Source organism: Carassius gibelio, chromosome B20 (assembly GCF_023724105.1).
Source record: "Carassius gibelio isolate Cgi1373 ecotype wild population from Czech Republic chromosome B20, carGib1.2-hapl.c, whole genome shotgun sequence".
NCBI lineage: Eukaryota > Metazoa > Chordata > Actinopteri > Cypriniformes > Cyprinidae > Carassius > Carassius gibelio.
The window spans coordinates 8,044,769-8,061,743 of NC_068415.1; the positions used below are offsets into that span (position 1 = coordinate 8,044,769).

The 16,975-nt window shown below is 38.1% G+C and overlaps 1 protein-coding gene across 16 annotated transcripts in view; it reads left to right on the plus strand.

The window, feature by feature from the left end:
- Positions 1-16,975, plus strand: part of LOC127984191 (60S ribosomal protein L7-like 1) — a 36,545-nt gene that overhangs the window by 11,527 nt on the left and 8,043 nt on the right. For 11 of the 16 annotated variants that reach the window (XR_008160554.1, XR_008160553.1, XR_008160549.1 and 8 more), the window contains 7 exons: positions 127-2,033; positions 3,918-4,003; positions 4,386-4,591; positions 4,942-5,875; positions 6,152-6,221; positions 7,149-8,175; positions 8,265-8,955. Coding sequence is in view for 3 of the 16 variants with exons in the window: in XM_052586719.1 (XP_052442679.1) it covers positions 9,633-9,655; positions 15,707-15,815; positions 15,897-16,060; positions 16,341-16,478; positions 16,723-16,832 (544 nt within the window). In the remaining 13 variants the exon portion in view is untranslated. Of the gene's footprint in view, positions 1-126; positions 2,034-3,917; positions 4,004-4,385; positions 4,592-4,941; positions 5,876-6,151; positions 6,222-7,148; positions 8,176-8,264; positions 8,956-9,478; positions 9,656-15,706; positions 15,816-15,896; positions 16,061-16,340; positions 16,479-16,722; positions 16,833-16,975 lie in introns of those variants that run through there. The other 5 variants (XR_008160555.1, XR_008160556.1, XM_052586719.1 and 2 more) reach the window with 1 other exon arrangement.

The window sequence follows — 16,975 nt, forward strand, 5'->3', positions numbered from 1 at the left end:
TTATCACTTTAACCAATTTAAATTCGCTGTAGCTTTTAACTTAACTTAACTCATTTGTAAAGTGAGTGTATCAATGAAATATCATCACAATGCATGTTAACTGAAATATTTTTTTATTCTTTTAAGGTTGGCACTAATTAGTGCTGTACTTGAATCACGAGACAAGCCAGAATCCACATGTCCTGGTGCTTGGTGACAAGGAAAACTCCTCCCAAGATTTTATTATTTTAAATAAGGGAGGCGATGGAACAGGAGACGATAATACAAGCAGTCGATCTGTGTTTTAAACTTTATATGACATCTACTACCCAAAGCCCTCTGCTCATATTTGAGAGTTTTTGTAACACACAGTCTTTAATAGTTTCTTCTGCACACTGTCTCCTCCTTAAAAACTTTGTATATAGTAATCAGTAAAAAACTTTATTATTTTATTGATCATCAGTATGTCCAGCAGTATATTTTTATTATTATAACTTGATTTTATGATTATTTTTTGTTTTATTAAATGTTATGTTCATTTTATTTGAAAGTCGTAATATTTGCCATGTATGGGGACCCATATCCGGAATTGAAGATTTAGAAAGAGGAAAGAGGACGTTTTAATAACAAGAATGCGTATCGGTCATTAATGATTAAATCAGTTGCAAAGAATAGGAAAACATGTAAATGTAAATTGTGATAAATGTGTGGATTATGAAAGAGAACGTTTCCAGCTGGTCAAGCTTTACGATATTTTAGAATAAATGATCTGTCACACAAGGTTCTGTTAGGAGATGGAGCTCTTTCGAGAATTAGTTGTTAATTTAAAGGAAACAGGGTTGATTAATAGGATTTAGAATACCAGATTCTGTTGTGGTTATTTTTCCTCTTGTTAGTAGTTCTTGTTTCTAAACTTCCTATCCACTGTGTGCTTCACAAACACTGGTGGTGGCAGGAATGCACCCTTAAGTTGGCTTGCCAACCACCATGAAATCCTAAAAGAAGAAGGAGAACCATTACTATGTAAATATGAGTGTGGATTTCGAGCTAAAACATCAACAATGGATGCAAAGTACAGTAATGAAATAGAGAAGGCAATAATATTGGAGTAGTATATTTATGGTTCAGCACCAGAATCATTATTACGGAATCTAAAAAGAATACAGTATAGAGCTTGCAGAATACAATTTGCAAATAGACAGACGTACTGTTACTTGCTCTACATTCAAAAATCTGGTTGTTATACTGTATTAGACATTAACTTGTCTTTTAAAAAACATCTTACTCATGTTATAAAAACAGCATTTTTCCATCTTTGATACATTGCCAAGCTACGAAAGTTGTTACCTGCTTCTGATGCAGAAAAGCTAGTTCATGGTCTCTAGACTGGACTATTGTAATGGGGGGAGGGGGGGTCCTGCATCTTCAATAAACAAACTAGAGGTAGTACAAAATGCAGCAGCTAGGGTCCTTACCAGGTCATTTTGCAGACTCTGCACTGGCTACCTGTTATGTTCTGTTTAAAAATATTATTACTTACTTATAAGGCCCTTAATGGTTTAGCTCCTGCACACCTAACTAGTCTTTTACCACTCTACAATCCATCACACTCCCTAAGGTCACAAAACTCAAAGTCCACTAAAGGAGGTACACTGTAAAAAAAAAAATCCTGTAAATTTATATGGAAATTTAACAGCAAATTGCATTGCATTATTTTACAATGCATTATGGGAAGACTTGTTCACTTCGGGTTGAGTGGTCGATCTACAACAATTTGACACTGTTATTAACAGTATTATACCCTATTTTCATCCAATGAGCACAAGGCGCGGCATTTTGGAATATCAGATTGAGGTAGGTTTGCAACGATTTATTATTTTATTATCTTTAAATGACCTATTACTTTAACATATAACATCTTAAACATCTAATGAAGCTTCTGTGATTTAAATCAGATGCCTCAATTAAATTAAGTGTTTTAACTAATGTTATAGGCAAATAATTGGTCGACCGATCCCAGGCTGAAGTCAAACAGCCATCTTTATCACACACAGGTAAGAATCCCTAATTTTCATCCAACCTGCATATTTTACCAAACTTTATCCAAGTAGTAGATGGATGGGAATGAACGAAATCAATCTTTTTTTCTTTTGTGGTAAGTTATGTTATGTGCACATTTCAGTCCATGAGATAGGAGAAGGGTCTGGCTGCAGACTTGCACTTGCACTCTCAGACTTGCATTCTCAGACTTGCACTCTCAGGCACTTGTGCTTTCGCTAGCGATGTCACTTGCAGTCTTTATTATTATTATTTTTATATTTATTGATAACTTTTTGTTTGAATCTTTCAACATTTTACAACAGTAGCCAGGTGGTGAAGAAAAGAAAAAAGAAACTAAATTGCAATATCACTTGCAATTGCTACTTGCACTCTCCGCTACCTGTGACATCACTTGCAATCAACACGTTCTTGCATGTTGCCAATGGAGACAAGACGCTGTGGTGGTGATTAAACGATTAAGACTAATTTAGTAGGTCTACTACTTGTCATGAGTACGGACTCGGTGGTTCTCCCTCTCACCAACAGAGGGCACCACTTCCATTCTCCCGGACTCCTATCACCTTCACCCACTCACACATTCACTCTGTACACCTGTCAGGCCCGTCGTCAAGGATGGGGGGCATCGGGGGGTAGTGCCCCCCCAAATGACTTTTTGTGCCCTCCTAAGTCGTAACGCACAGAACAATCAACCAAACTTGCATAAGATGTTTGATATTGCATGTTATTGATTTAGATCACTGCTACTACGACGTTGTTTCAGCAGAACTTGACTCAGAGGAACAGTAACCACTACAACGGTAACACTAGAAATGAATAACACATTACCTTCAGAAATGATTCAGACAATTCATTATTCAACGCATTATTACACAGAACATAATTTTTTATATAATTATATTCATAAATGACTGTTAAAACATCCCAAAACAGCACCCAAACCTTGCAAAGACCTACCTCATTAATTATTCAAATACAACAGCCAATGTCAAGTCTCCAGCAGCAGACCTTTCAATGTTATTTTAGTGTTAGTAGTTTTATTAATTCAAATTACAATATGCAGTCTGTGTGTAAGTATATGTATATATAAATCATGCAATTAATTTAGTTAAGCATACAGTAATTGTATTGTTTATACGCAATTCCTTTGCGCAGCTGAGCTGCGCATTGCATGCGACCTCAGAATACATTTTTGGCAGTCACGTTGAGAACCTTGATAAGGGTTTGGCCCATAGTGGAGGCATCAAGTTTAACTCTTTGTTCAATGAGCTCTCCTTCTATCATGTCTCTCAGCCAGGGTTGCCCCCATGCCTTGGACATGATTAGTTTGAAGGTGTTGTGTCATATGACCTTGCTGTATGTATACAACATCTTGTAAAGGTTGACAGACAGTTTACATACCTGGAATTGAATCGAAGGATTAGTCAGTTCAAGTTTCTAGGTAATGACAACTGTGACAGACCGTGTGAAATTAACCCAGGAAGTGAGAAGCTAAGTGGGCATGCTGTACAGAACTGGTGGTTTTTGAGGATGCTGCCAATGTTAATTGGTGACCAAATTGAATCACCTGGTGAGAATGAAGTTTGGCAACTAATTTTACTGTTAAGGGAAATTGTTGCACTTATTTGTGCACCAGCCATTTACAATGGTCAGATAGGGTATTTGAGAGTTCTAATTGATGAGTACCTATATTTTAGGAAACACATGTTCCCTACTTCTCAGACCTAAACATCATTACCTTAGCCACTACCCAGAGCTCATTATTAATTTTGGACCACTAATCCGTTTGTGGACATTAAGATTAGAAAGAAAGCACATGTATTTCAAACAGTGTGTAAGAAAACTACATAACTTTAAAAATCGGTGCTTTACTCTCTCAGAAAGACATCCGCTTCTGCAGGCGTTTCTTCATGCTGGTGAGCTCTTCCCTCCTGCTATTGTAGCAGAAAAGGCAACAGAGTTTGTGGTGAGTGACTACAATGATGTCATAAGAGAGTCTGTATCTGGATATTATTTTCAGCCTGAAAATTCTTTGGTTTCTCATGAGGCAACTGTGAAAGGCACAACATACAAAAAAAAACATGTATGTTGTCATTCATGAAACTGATGAGGGGCTTATTGTGGGGAGGATTGTGATGACAGTCATACACAATACTTCAGTGTACTTCATCACAGAACTTTTCCAAACTTACAGTATCTCTGACATGGGTGTTCATTGCTTGACACCAATGAATGAATCCTACTCTTGTGTTAATCAGAATGACCTTCTGGATTATTATCCATTGTCAAAGTACAGTGTTTGATATGTCTGTAATAGTTCTTCATCATTCTTTTGTCTCAATTTAAAGCAATGTCCGCCTTGGTGGGAGAACTGAGGGAAATCATCCTCAGGGCTTTGCGTCAAATGATGAGAACACCACACAGCTTTTGATTGACAAACTTGTAGGCTCTGGATTGGAATCCAAAGATGATCTTCAGTTTGTTCAACAAGAAGACATCAGTGACATACTACCAACTATAAAACTAAGAAAACTTCTCAATGCTTTTAAAATGGGTAATTATAATCTCACATCTTCATCTATATTTCTATTCATTTTAAAATGGCTGAACATGTAAAAGTGGGTTGTTGAGAGATGTTAACGGGGTTATAATTTTCTATTAATCAGATATGGCCGTTGTTTACTCAGTTTTACTTAAACAATTTGTTATCTTGCTTGTGCACTCACCCCAGTAGTGACATGAACAATGTGAATAGTTTTAGATGTTAACAATGTCTACATTTGTAGAAAACCGGCCATTGTTACAGTGTGTGGAATTGAATCCATTTTTTTCTGTATATATCAAGTTGTGTTTGTACAGATCATGTGGATTTTAACTACCTGTTCAATATTTTGTTTTACTCAGAGTCAGAAACTGTCAGTTTGGATCTCACCACTATAGAGCACACTCCTTCCTTATCAGCTGGAAGCTCTTCACCACAGCCATGCTCTTCTAATATGTCGGTAACTACTGATGGAGAATCAAGCAGTCTTGAAAACAGTCGACCATCTACATCGCATTTTAGGAAATCGTGGTCAAATACTTTTCAGGTACCATGGCCGCTCTTGCCTGCAGAAATTCAGTCTGCTCTCTCTTCTGGGAAGAGATCTTCACCACCAGCAAGACGACAAATGGTCAGGGTGCTTGCAGATGAAATGAGAAAATTTCAGCCAACACCAACACGTGCACAGTGTCTTACTATTTGTAAAGTGATTGTCCATCAATATCCCCAGAGCTTTGCTGATCAACTTCATGATGGCCAAGTTGTAGGGGAAGGTTACAGCTCACTTTTTGCCCAGATCAAGAATAGAATTGATAACCTCAGCCGGGCCACTAGTTTCCGACAACACCAGTCAGCTGGCACTAACACATATGGTTGCACCCGGTTTCAGCCTGATCTTCCTTTAGATGAGACCGATGTCTCCATTGAGACTAAACGCCAGAAGCTAGAGGATCTATTCCGTCAAGAAGGTGCAAAGGGAGCTGAGAAAGCTGAGGTAGAAAAACTGATGGAGACAACTTTCTGCCTGCAACGGAGCCAAATAAATAGTGTGCCAGCACCATCTGTTACGGAGCTGATGGAAAAGTGGCCATACCTCTTTTTTCAGAAAGGCCTGTTCGCCCATTTTGAGCTGCTCACTGACATTAATGTCCTGCGTGCACTTGAACTTTCTATGAAGGAGTGTGGAAAGAGCATCTTAGAGTTTTTTAAAAGCAAGCCTACCAACTCAGAAGTCAAGTCAATCCTTTCCAAAGATGACCCATGGAAAAGCAAGATGGACTCATTCTTCAAGAAAATGTAAGTTTATCTTTAGTTCTTACAACGAACACCTGTATGATTCAACCAAACATGATAGTCCTCTCATCATTCACTCCAATCAAAATATAATATATATTTTTATATGTTTGAATCAACATAAAGGTGAATAAATGAAAAGAAAATGATCATTTTAGATAAACTATTCCTGTTCTGACTACAAAAAGCCTTTTACCTCTGTAGAATATTATCAACGTTATCAGCAAGTATCACATTAAGATTTAGTCAGTTGTCTTAAATTGTTATCTTTGACAATAGATGTCTGCCACTCCTGCTGACCTCGAAAAGACGGGGAACCTGCCTGTGAGTCCTCGTTTGATCCTGCTTGGTAAGTCATATTAGACATGTCTGCAATTTATTTTACTTAAACAAGGCTCACACAAGTTTTACTATTAAGAAAGGATTCACATTTAAGTGCTTCATTCTAGAGTTTACTATCTTTGAATCATGTTTTATTACACTGTGCTGGTTTGAATTTGAGGACATTCTTATTAATCAAAGACAAGTTTGAGTCTTTACAACAAAATCACTACACTTTATTGTATTGTAAACTTTTTTTTCCCTCTTGGAGGCTGGCTTAGCATTAAAGGAGAACTCCGGCGCAAAATGAACCTCGGGTGTAATAACACATTGGTACCGAGTCGACCGTTCTCTGGGATTTGTTTTCATTAAAGTCGAATGTAAAGAGTTTTTTCTCTTCTACAACAGTTTAACTTATAACGCAGTATATGGGGGCATATCCTAAGTAAAAAGAAATTGCTAGTTAATACCACTAACAAGGCTCAAAATAGCCCCTACACTAACACGGTAGCATAATGAGGGTCCCTACATACAAACTTAAGTATTGAGAACTTTTATGTTATTATTATACTACCGTGTTAGTGTGGGGCTATTTTGAGCCTTGTTAGTGGTATTAACTAGCAATTTCTTCTTACTTAGGATATGCCCTCATATATAGCGTTATAAGCTAATCAGTTTTTAGAGATAAAACTCTTTACATTCGATTTTAATGAAAACAAATCCCAGACAACATTCGACTTGGTACCAATGTGTTAAAACAGATTAAAACAACCTTTCCTTCTTCTTTTTTTATTTTTATAGAGATATTGTAGGTTTTGTTATCTTGCAAGACATGACATTGTGTGCATTTTTTCAGGTTATAAAATAATGTACTAATTTCTAACTACCTTTTCTATACCAAACTCTCCAGAGATCATAGAATAAACATTAATTTATCCATTCCTTTATGGTCCAGGTGATAATCCGGGCCAATGGATGAAACGATGGATGATCAGCCTCGAAGGCCAAATAATCTGCGAGGGTGTGCAGCCAACTTTTCTCTCTGGACTTGCTGCATTGTTCTCTTCGAGAACAATTTGAGCCGAACACAGTCGGCTCAAAGAATATACTGGCTTCCCAGCTTTGCAATGGCATTGAATAGATCCCGTGTTTTTGAAGCTCCAAAAACCGCATCCATCCATCATAAAATCCATACGACTCCAGGGGGTTAATGTATAATGTTAATGTAAAATATTTTTTGTAAGAAAAATATCCATGTTTATAACTTTTATCAACTATAATCACTGGCTTCCAGAAACAGCTGTACGCGAGTTCCAGATAGAGTCGAGTTCCGGCAGAACAATGACCTCTGACCCGACATATGAAATCTTATAATCTGTTTCACAGATGTACTTTGAGATTTGAATCCTGTCCGAATCTGCCATGTTTGTCTTTTTCTCACACGACCTCTGCAAAAATTTCAGAGCAAATGACCTACTGTTTTTCGTCAAACTCGGCGGTCCTCAGATAAATCTAATCCCATCCGAATGCGAATGTCTGTGATTGCCGAAATTTATTTTTTTTCCAAAACGCTTTTTCTTTTAGTCAACATGAACTACCGTAAAATCTCTCGCTATCGCGCCAGTATTCAAGTTTCTGCTTTTTGTGCACCGATAATGGATGTAGATGTGACGCATTCGTCAATTCAAACCTAAGCTTTTGCTACGTCTTCGCCATACGTCATGCGTCAGTTCAGAGGTCACCCTTCCGCCAGAACTCAACTCATTTATGAACACGCATATGGTCATGCCAGATGCCAGTGATTATATTTTATAAATTTATAAAATACAGATATCTTTCAGATAAAAAAGGCATGGCTTTCCTTATTAGACATTTATTAACCCCGCTGGATACATATCGATTACTTTTTATGCTTTAAAGCTGGGAAGGATGTTATGCATTATGGCTGGAAGAAGAAAGCCATATACACTTATGGTTTGAGGGTGAGTAAATTATGGGATATATTATTGTTTGGAGTGAACTATTCCTTTAAATCATTGTTCACTGAAGATATTATCCTCTTATTTTTCAGACGTTTTGTTGGAATTAATCCAGAAAAGGGGACCAAGGCTGCAAGACGAAAGGTGATGTCCAAAAAATCTGGGAAAACCATGCAGAAGAAGACCATAACCGTCAGTAACAAAGTATCAAATCTTTTAAAAAGACTTATGGACTTTGAGTGGCACTTCATTTAAAATGTAGCTGACACTCCCCACTCATGCAGTTTGTTTTCAGAAACATGGTTGTCTGGTGTTATATTTTGTTTATACAGAGTTGTTTAGATATTAAAAAGGGCTGGTGTTTTTTAAAGCCTGATTTAAGAGTTTTTTTTTTATTATTATTTATTTTAAATAATTACTTTGTTTTAGTGCAACTGTTTTTGGGCTAATGTTTGCCAAAGCCTCATTTGACACTAGATTTGTATTTTATATAGAGGTAAGTCAATTCTATATATTTTGTATTTGTTTGCTTTTTCTTAAGCCATTTTTGCATTTTGATGAGTGCTTATTTGTATGCACTGAATATTACTTGACTAGTATTTTTTTATTTGCCTGTTTTAGTTTACAATAATTGAGCAGAATTTATCTTGTGTTGTATCAGAATAATAAAAAAAACAATCCTAACTTGGCTTTATTCCTTTTTTGTAATCCATGACAAAAATAATGTGCAGGGTTATAATAGCATTTAGAATTGAAATTATTGGGGTGTCATTGTAAAAAATAATACTGTAAAAAAACAGTTAACTACTGGCAGCTGTGGTTGCCATTATCATACTGTAAAAATATGGTGTGTTACTGTTTTTGAAATTAACAGCTAAATACTGTTTTGATAACTACAGCATATAGCTGTTAAATACTGTAAGGCTGTAAAATTACAGTTTTATACTGTGGTTGTCAAAACAGTATTTAGCTGTTAATTTCAAAAACAGTAACACACCATATTTTAACAGTATGATAATGGCAACCACAGCTTCCAGTATTTTACTGTTTTTTTACAGGATTATTTTTTACAGTGTAGAGCTTTTCCCATTTGGCTCACAATCTCTGGAATCTCTCTGTTTTAATCTAGATTAAAGACACATCTCTTTGGCCAAGTATTCAAATAATGAATCTCATAATCTTGGACTGCAGTTAAGTCAAATGCACATCATTATTCTTTAGCTTGGGTTAAACTAATTAATTTTACTTGGTTGGAACCGCAGCTATGCTAATTATGTCTGTATTTGTTTCTCTGTTTTTGACACAGGATTAACCGTGGTAACTAGGATTTACACAAGCTCCAGTCTGGATCCAGAACACCTGAGAAGAGATGATGCAAACCCCTCAGAAGACCTCAGATGATTCTAACCCTGAAACAACATATTTAAATGTTATCAACAAATGTTAAATATTGATTAATAATGAAGATAAGACAACAAACAAAGTAAATGCTATTTACTTATGTAGACATGGCATTTAGTTGTTTTGCTCAATTCCTTAAGGGGGTTTGTGGCAAAGTAAAAAATAAATAAAAAAACTATGATATTATTAAGCAGGTGTAGTATGTACTTGAGCTTAGTTCAAATTAAAGATAATATTTTACACAGAAAGTAATCAAGCTTGTCCCGCAGAATCTTCGAACTAGACGCGCGAAAAATGAAAATTATGTAATTAATGACTCACCCTCATGTCGTTCCAAACCCGTAAGACCTCCGTTCATCTTTGGAACACTGTTTAAGATATTTTAGATTTAATCCGAGAGCTCTCAGTCCCTCTATTGAAACTGTGTGGACGGTATACTGTCCATGTCAAGTAGGGCTTGGTATTGTTCAAAATCTTTCGATCCGGTGCCAATTTCAAAACCTCAGTTTCGATACCGGTTCCTAACGATACTTTTTTCGATACCATATGTTTTAAAATCCATTTCAACATCAACACAAATACATTAAAGGGGGGGGTGAAATGCTATTTCATGCATACCGAGTTTTTTATACTGTCAAAGAGTTGGATTCCCATGCTAAACATGGACAAAGTTTCCAAAATTAAGTTGTACGTTTGAAGGAGTATTTTTGTTCCAAAAATACTCCTTCCGGTTTGTCACAAGTTTCGGAAAGTTTTTTTCGAGTATGGTGTGGTCTGTGTGACGTTAGATGGAGCGGAATTTCCTTATATGGGTCCTAAGGGCACTTCTCCCGGAAGAGCGCGCGCTCCCATATAGCAGAGCACAGACATTCACTGATCAGAGTGAGAGACCGAAATGTCACAAAAGAAGTGTGTTTTTGGTTGCCAGGGCAAGACAACCCTGCACAGATTACCAAAAAAAAAATTTGCTAAGCAAATATATACAGTTTCAATACATACTACATAGAGACGTCCGGCTGTAGTTGTTGCTGCTGCTGCTCTTGTTAAATTTCAGCCTCTGGATTCTGATTCTGGATCATAAATATACGGCTGAATCTGACTGTTAGCCATGGTTTGTTTTGGATGATGTTTTTTTCCTCACGGTGTCACAGCTTCCAAACGCTCTCAACGCAAAAGCCTACTCGCGCTCATGATTCTTTAGCTCCGCCCACACGTCACGCCTCCAGTCGCTCTGGCTTTTCCGGGAAAAAACGGTACAGACTATCTTTCTCTTATAAATATAATAAAACTAAAGACTTTTCGGAGTTATGAAGGATGCAGTACTACTCTATAGGTACTCAAGATTAACAGGATATTGAGTGAAAACGAGCATTTCACCCCCCCTTTAAACACAAAACTTTTATTTTTCACCTTATTAAAACAAATTCTGGTAACACTTCTCACTCAGGATAACAATATTAATACAACTGGTTGTGCTTTTTGGATAGGGGTGCGCCATTCAGGGGCGGACTGGGACCAAAAAGTTGCCCTGGACTTTCTGGCCCACAACAGCCCACCACATCATAACGCAAACACCACTTTTTTGATGTAATTTATTAAATTAATAAATAAGTAAACAGTTTGGGGATTTTAACCAATAGAGCAACTGATCCTCCATTGAAATAAAAGAACAGCAGCTGTTCATTTAGCGACTCCTAGTGAGCCATACATGCTCATTAAGACACAAACATTCTTCGAGAACTCACACTTTGTATTCAGTTAGCAGATCCATACGAATCATGCATGAAATAGAAGTTTATAAACTCAACCGATAGCTTTATGTGCTTTACAGATGAACTTGAAGTCTTTATTCATTCAAGATGTTCAATAATAGATAATATTTGGCTCGGTAATACAAGTTCATGATCTGATTAGTGAACCGATGATTCTTTTGAGTCAATCTTTCAAAATAATAATTTATTTTGTTTAACGAAACCAGTGTGGAAACCAGTGTTTCACAAACTGGATAGATCTGAGGTGCAGGGCTCGCAAAATTGTTAGCCCCACGTCCCGGGGCTATTGTGTTTTCCAGTCCGATGGGCTATCGTGAGTGATGTAAAATTCCTAACTTGATTCACGTTGTTCACTCGCTTGAAGGGGTGAAACGGATCGTAGCTGATCGTTTGCACTTGTTTCTAAATCTTGCTGATTCAAGCGTTTTAAACAATTTCCGCGCGTTCGGAGGTTGCGCTCACTCATTCAAAGCATGTGCTGCAAGCAGCATTTCAGACAATGCGCGTACAGAGAATGAATTCATCTTTCGCGTATCGTAACTTCTGAATGAACACACACACAATTATATCTGTCATGATTATGTCCTCGTGTCCTTGATTTTTTTTTTTTTTTTTTTTTTTTCACAACACAACCCTGCCATTGTGTATTCATGTTTGCCGTTGTTATTATTTGTCATGTCTTGTTGGTTTGTGTCGGTGTCCCAGTCTGTCATGTCAGTCATGTCCCGTGTTTGATGTTCCCTTGAGGAGCGTCTGGAAGCCGCTCCTTAAGGGAGGGGTTCTGTCATGATTCTGCCCTCGTGTCCTTGATTTTTTCCTAGTCTTGAGGCAGGATCATGGCAGACCCGTGTTTTGTGTACAAGCACATGGCCTTGTCTTTGGGCCATGTGCTTGTGTTGTCTCATTCCCTTGCCCCGCCCCCCTTGTTTTCCTAGTCTTGTCGTGATTGTCCTTTCTGTGCCACCTGTCGTGTCTTGATTAGTTCCCCTATTTAGATCTCCCAGTGTGCTCTGTCTTTCGTCGGTTCATTGTTCATCATTTGTGATTGTTCCACGTCTGAGATTATTCCACATTTGTGATTGTTTCTGTACCTCTGAAGTCCTTGTATTACCGTGAGTGTTTGTTTGCAGTTAGTGTTAAGAGTTTGTTTGTCATGTCAGCCCAGTCCTGTTTAGTTATTTAGTCTTTACCTTACTCCGTGTTTTCCCCCTCGTGGGTTTTGTTTTTCCCCTTTTTGTAAATAATTACAAAAATTAAAATTGATTCCTGTCTGCATTTGAGTTCCTCCTTGCCAAACCCTGACAATATCAAAATAATTGTCTTTGCAAGTATTCTCGTAAACACAGTCGGTTATGTTTTAAGTGAACTTATACCGTGGTCTGCTGCTTAGAGAAATTCGCTGTACCAGATAAATCGGTCTCTTTCTCTCTGTTTTTGTCACGGTTCATGAATGCACTGTTTCCTGCTTGTCTCATGTTACATCATGTTGGTTGTTTCATGTGGGCGTTACCGCTGATCATCTTGATCAGCGGCAGCTGCAGCTCATTACATCAGCCTATTTAATGCCCTGTCTTTCGTCTCTTGTTTGTCAGATCGTTGTTTGAGGTACTCCGTGATCCTTGTCTGTGTTCCATCTGCTCAGCATTCCTCCTTGTGTCTTGTTCGGTCGCTGTGGATTATACCATCATCACCCGGATACCTCATCATCACTCACCTGCGCACTCAATCACCTTCTCACCAGTCTGTGCTGCCATCGAGGTTCCTGCACCACCCAACACGAACCCAGCCTGATGTTACGTCTCTAATAAAGACTTTTACTTGCAACCATAGACCGTAAAAGAAATGGACACAGCGACCCCATTGGATTCAACGGAGACAAGTGAAGTCAATTAGAAGCACTTTCTTCCTGGGGGTCGGCCGTACTGCGCAGACTTAAACTGAGCTTAATGAAGTAGATGACACGTGAGCAACCTGTAAATCTTCTAATCGCTCTGCCAAGAGAAATCTGAATCACCCACGGAATCTTCCGGAGAAGGCGAGCGTGAACAGGAGCAAATTTTGGTAAGTATTCTGATTAATTATCTTCCTTGACTTCATGCTTCCACATCCCATGGATAGCCTCCTAGACAATAAAAGATTCTGCGAGCTTCTCCTCGTGTCCACATGGTAATTTCTCTACTGTGCGACAGAGAGTCGCTGGTTATGACGCAATCGTTAGCCTTTTATTTTACAAAAACTGCCTACGGGACCATAACGTAAGATACAAGGTAATGGAGCCTTTTATACATTTTTGTCTTTCTTTAGAATTAATTAATGGACAAATGGAGTCTTTAAACGCCTCAGATGTAAAGTTATTCGCTGGAATGCTCAATGTCAATGGAATGCTAACAGCAGATGGGGGTCTGCTAGCCAATAACAGTTTTTTAGACGACGTGAAAGGGGGTGTGTTTCAAGATAAGCAATGGATTAGACCAAACTAAACGGAGGGAGTGCAAAACAATCATCCAAACAAATGCTTCATTAAATTGGTGGTATTGCCGGCTTTGGTTGTAATACTCTTATCGCATATGTTGCACTTTGCTGACTCGGCATCCACTTTTATAAAGTGTAGCCACACTTTAGACCTCTTTGGCATTGTAAAATGGAAACGTTTTGAGAAAAAAACAACTACACTTGTGTTGTGTGACTGCGAGTATCTTCAGAAATCCTCCCCGTCATGTCATGTGGTGGTGGACAGCCAATCAAGGCGAATGTAGGTCCTTACATGCAGTTTAGACACGGAAGAGAAGACAATGCTGAATAAAGTCGTAGTTTTTGCTATTTTTGTACCAAAATGTATTTTCGATGCCTCAAAAAATTCCAACTGACCCTCTGATGTCACATGGACTACTTTAAAGGGGGGGTGAAATGCTATTTCATGCATACTGAGTTTTTTTACACTGTTAAAGAGTTGGATTCCCATGCTAAACATGGACAAAGTTTAAAAAATTAAGTTGTACGTTTGAAGGAGTATTTCTGTTCCAAAAATACTCCTTCCGGTTTGTCACAAGTTTCGGAAAGTTTTTTTCGAGTATGGCTCTGTGTGACGTTAGATGGAGAGGAATTTCCTTATATGGGTCCTAAGTGCGCGCTCTTCTGCCCGGAAGAGCGCGCGCTCCCGTATAGCAGAGCAGAGAGAGGCTGTGCACAGACAATCACTGATCAGAGCGAGAGCGTCGCAAAATGTCACAAAAGGAGTGTGTTTTTGGTTGCCAGGGCAAGACAACTCTGCACAGATTACCAAAGAAAAAACAGCATTAAGGGACCAGTGGATGGAGTTTATTTTTACAGAGCATCAACGGAGTTGTGCAAGTGTCTGTGTTTGTTCCCTGCATTTCTAAAATGCTTGTTTTACAAACAAAGCCCAGTTTGTCGACGGATTTGCGTATCGTTTATTTCTTAAGGATGATGCAATCCCAACGAAAAAGGGTCACGATTGTGTGTTGGAACCACAGGCGGTGAGTAAAACTGCTTAAAATATCTCTGCCTCCTTGTTAGTGCGTCCGCCTCCCATCGGAGACCCGGGTTCGAGCCCCGCTCGGAGCGAGTCCTTGCTGCTGCTGCTCTCGTTCAGTTTCAGCCTTCACAGCTGTCACAGCTTCCAAACGCTCTCAACGCAACTGGCGCTCGTGATTCTTTAGCTCCGCCCACACGTCACGCCTCCAGGCGCTCTTGTTTTTCCGGGAAAAATCGGTACAGACTATCTTTCTCTTATGAATATAATAAAACTAAATACTTTTTGGAGTTATGAAGGATGCAGTACTACTCTATAGGTACTCAAGATTAACATGATATTGAGTGAAAACGAGCATTTCACCCCCCCCTTTAAAGATGTTTTTATTACCTTTCTGGACATGGACAGTATACCGTGCAAACAGTTTAAATGGAGGGACTGAGAGCTCTCGGACTAAATCTAAAATATCTTAAACTGTGTTCCGAAGAGAATGAAGGTCTTACGAGTTTGAAACAACATTAGGGTAAGTTATTAATGACATAATTTTCATTTTTCAGTGAACTAACCCTTTAAGGTGGAGATTTGGAAATATTTCAAGTGTGAAATGATCAACAGCAACATGTATTGAATATATCATGCAAAGTTAGCGCTATTTGCTTATGTATGACATGACATTTAGTTGCTTTGCTGAAAACCTTTAAGGGGGATTGTGGGAAAGTAAAAAAAAACAAATCATGATATTATTAAGTTAAATTAAAGTTTATATTTTACACAGAAAGTGCCCAATTTTAGGCATGTATGTCCTTCTATTTTTGTACATTTAGAATTCTTAATACAACTTTGTTCTGGTTTCATTTCTTTTGTTCAGAACTGAGAAAGTAATCAAGCTTGTCCCGCAGAATCTTCTCAAGAAACGCAAGGCATCCCAGGCTATCAAAGCTATTCAAGCCAAACTTGTGTTACAGCAGAAGAGAAAAGTAAGAATTCCTTCTTTGTAAACTGCTTTTATAAATAGACCAATAATTGTTTTAGAACAAAATTTTTATTGTCTAAAACAGGTCCAAAAAGGAATTCCCTTGAAGTTTAAGCGCTTGGAGGACATTTTGAAAAACAGCAAGAGGAGGAATCAAGACGAAACAAGACTCGCCAGACTCAAACAAAGACCTCTGCCAGCCATGCCCCCAGCAAAGAACAGCCTGGTGTTTGCTGTCCGCATCAGAGAGTATGGTCAACTTATTCATCATTCATAATGAGGTTAAAGGGCTGGTTTTCCTGTAAAAATGACAATTGTCATAACTGACTCAACTTCATGTTATTCTATATCTGATGGAACGTAAAGTGCATTAGACTCAACCAACATTCATTCTGTGGACAAAACCAGTAAAAAACTGGTCAAAATATCTACTTTTGTGAAATGATTGAAAGTGGGATGAATGAATGAATTGTACCTTTCCACATCTGCTTAAATATGTTTTTCATTTTCTCGTATGATTGCTTGTTAGGGTCAAAGGCGTGAGCCCCAAAGTGATGAAGGCCATTCAGATGCTGAGGCTGAGGAAGATCTTTAGTGGCACCTTTGTGAAAGTCAGCAAGGCTTCAATAAAAATGCTTAAGACAGTGGAACCTTATGTTGCTTGGGGGTGGGTAATCATATAATGTTCATTTTACAGGAAACATATCTTAAAAACACCAGATCTGCAGATTGGCTTTGACTTTCAGCAACTATTATTGAGTCGTCCACACTATAAATCAGGACAAAAACTGAGCAAAAGTCTTCCAGGATTTTAGATGTTTTTTTATTTTATTTTATAAAATAGCTGGCAGTGTTCTTCTGTCTTTTATTGACTTTCACTTGTTTGATTTATTGTTGTGATCTCTTAACAGGTATCCCAATTTGAAATCAGTACGTGACCTCATACTGAAACGAGGACTGGTGAGGATTGACAAGAGGAGGATTCCTCTGACCGACAATACACTCATAGAGCAGCATCTAGGTAAGTCATCGACATGGTGGATGAATTTCATTCAGTGGGAGATTAGTCATTTTGGGGTACCTAACAAAACTTTAACAAGCAAAAGGATTCAGGTGATAAACTTTTGCATTGAGCTTTTTTTTTGGAAATGGGGTATTGAACCT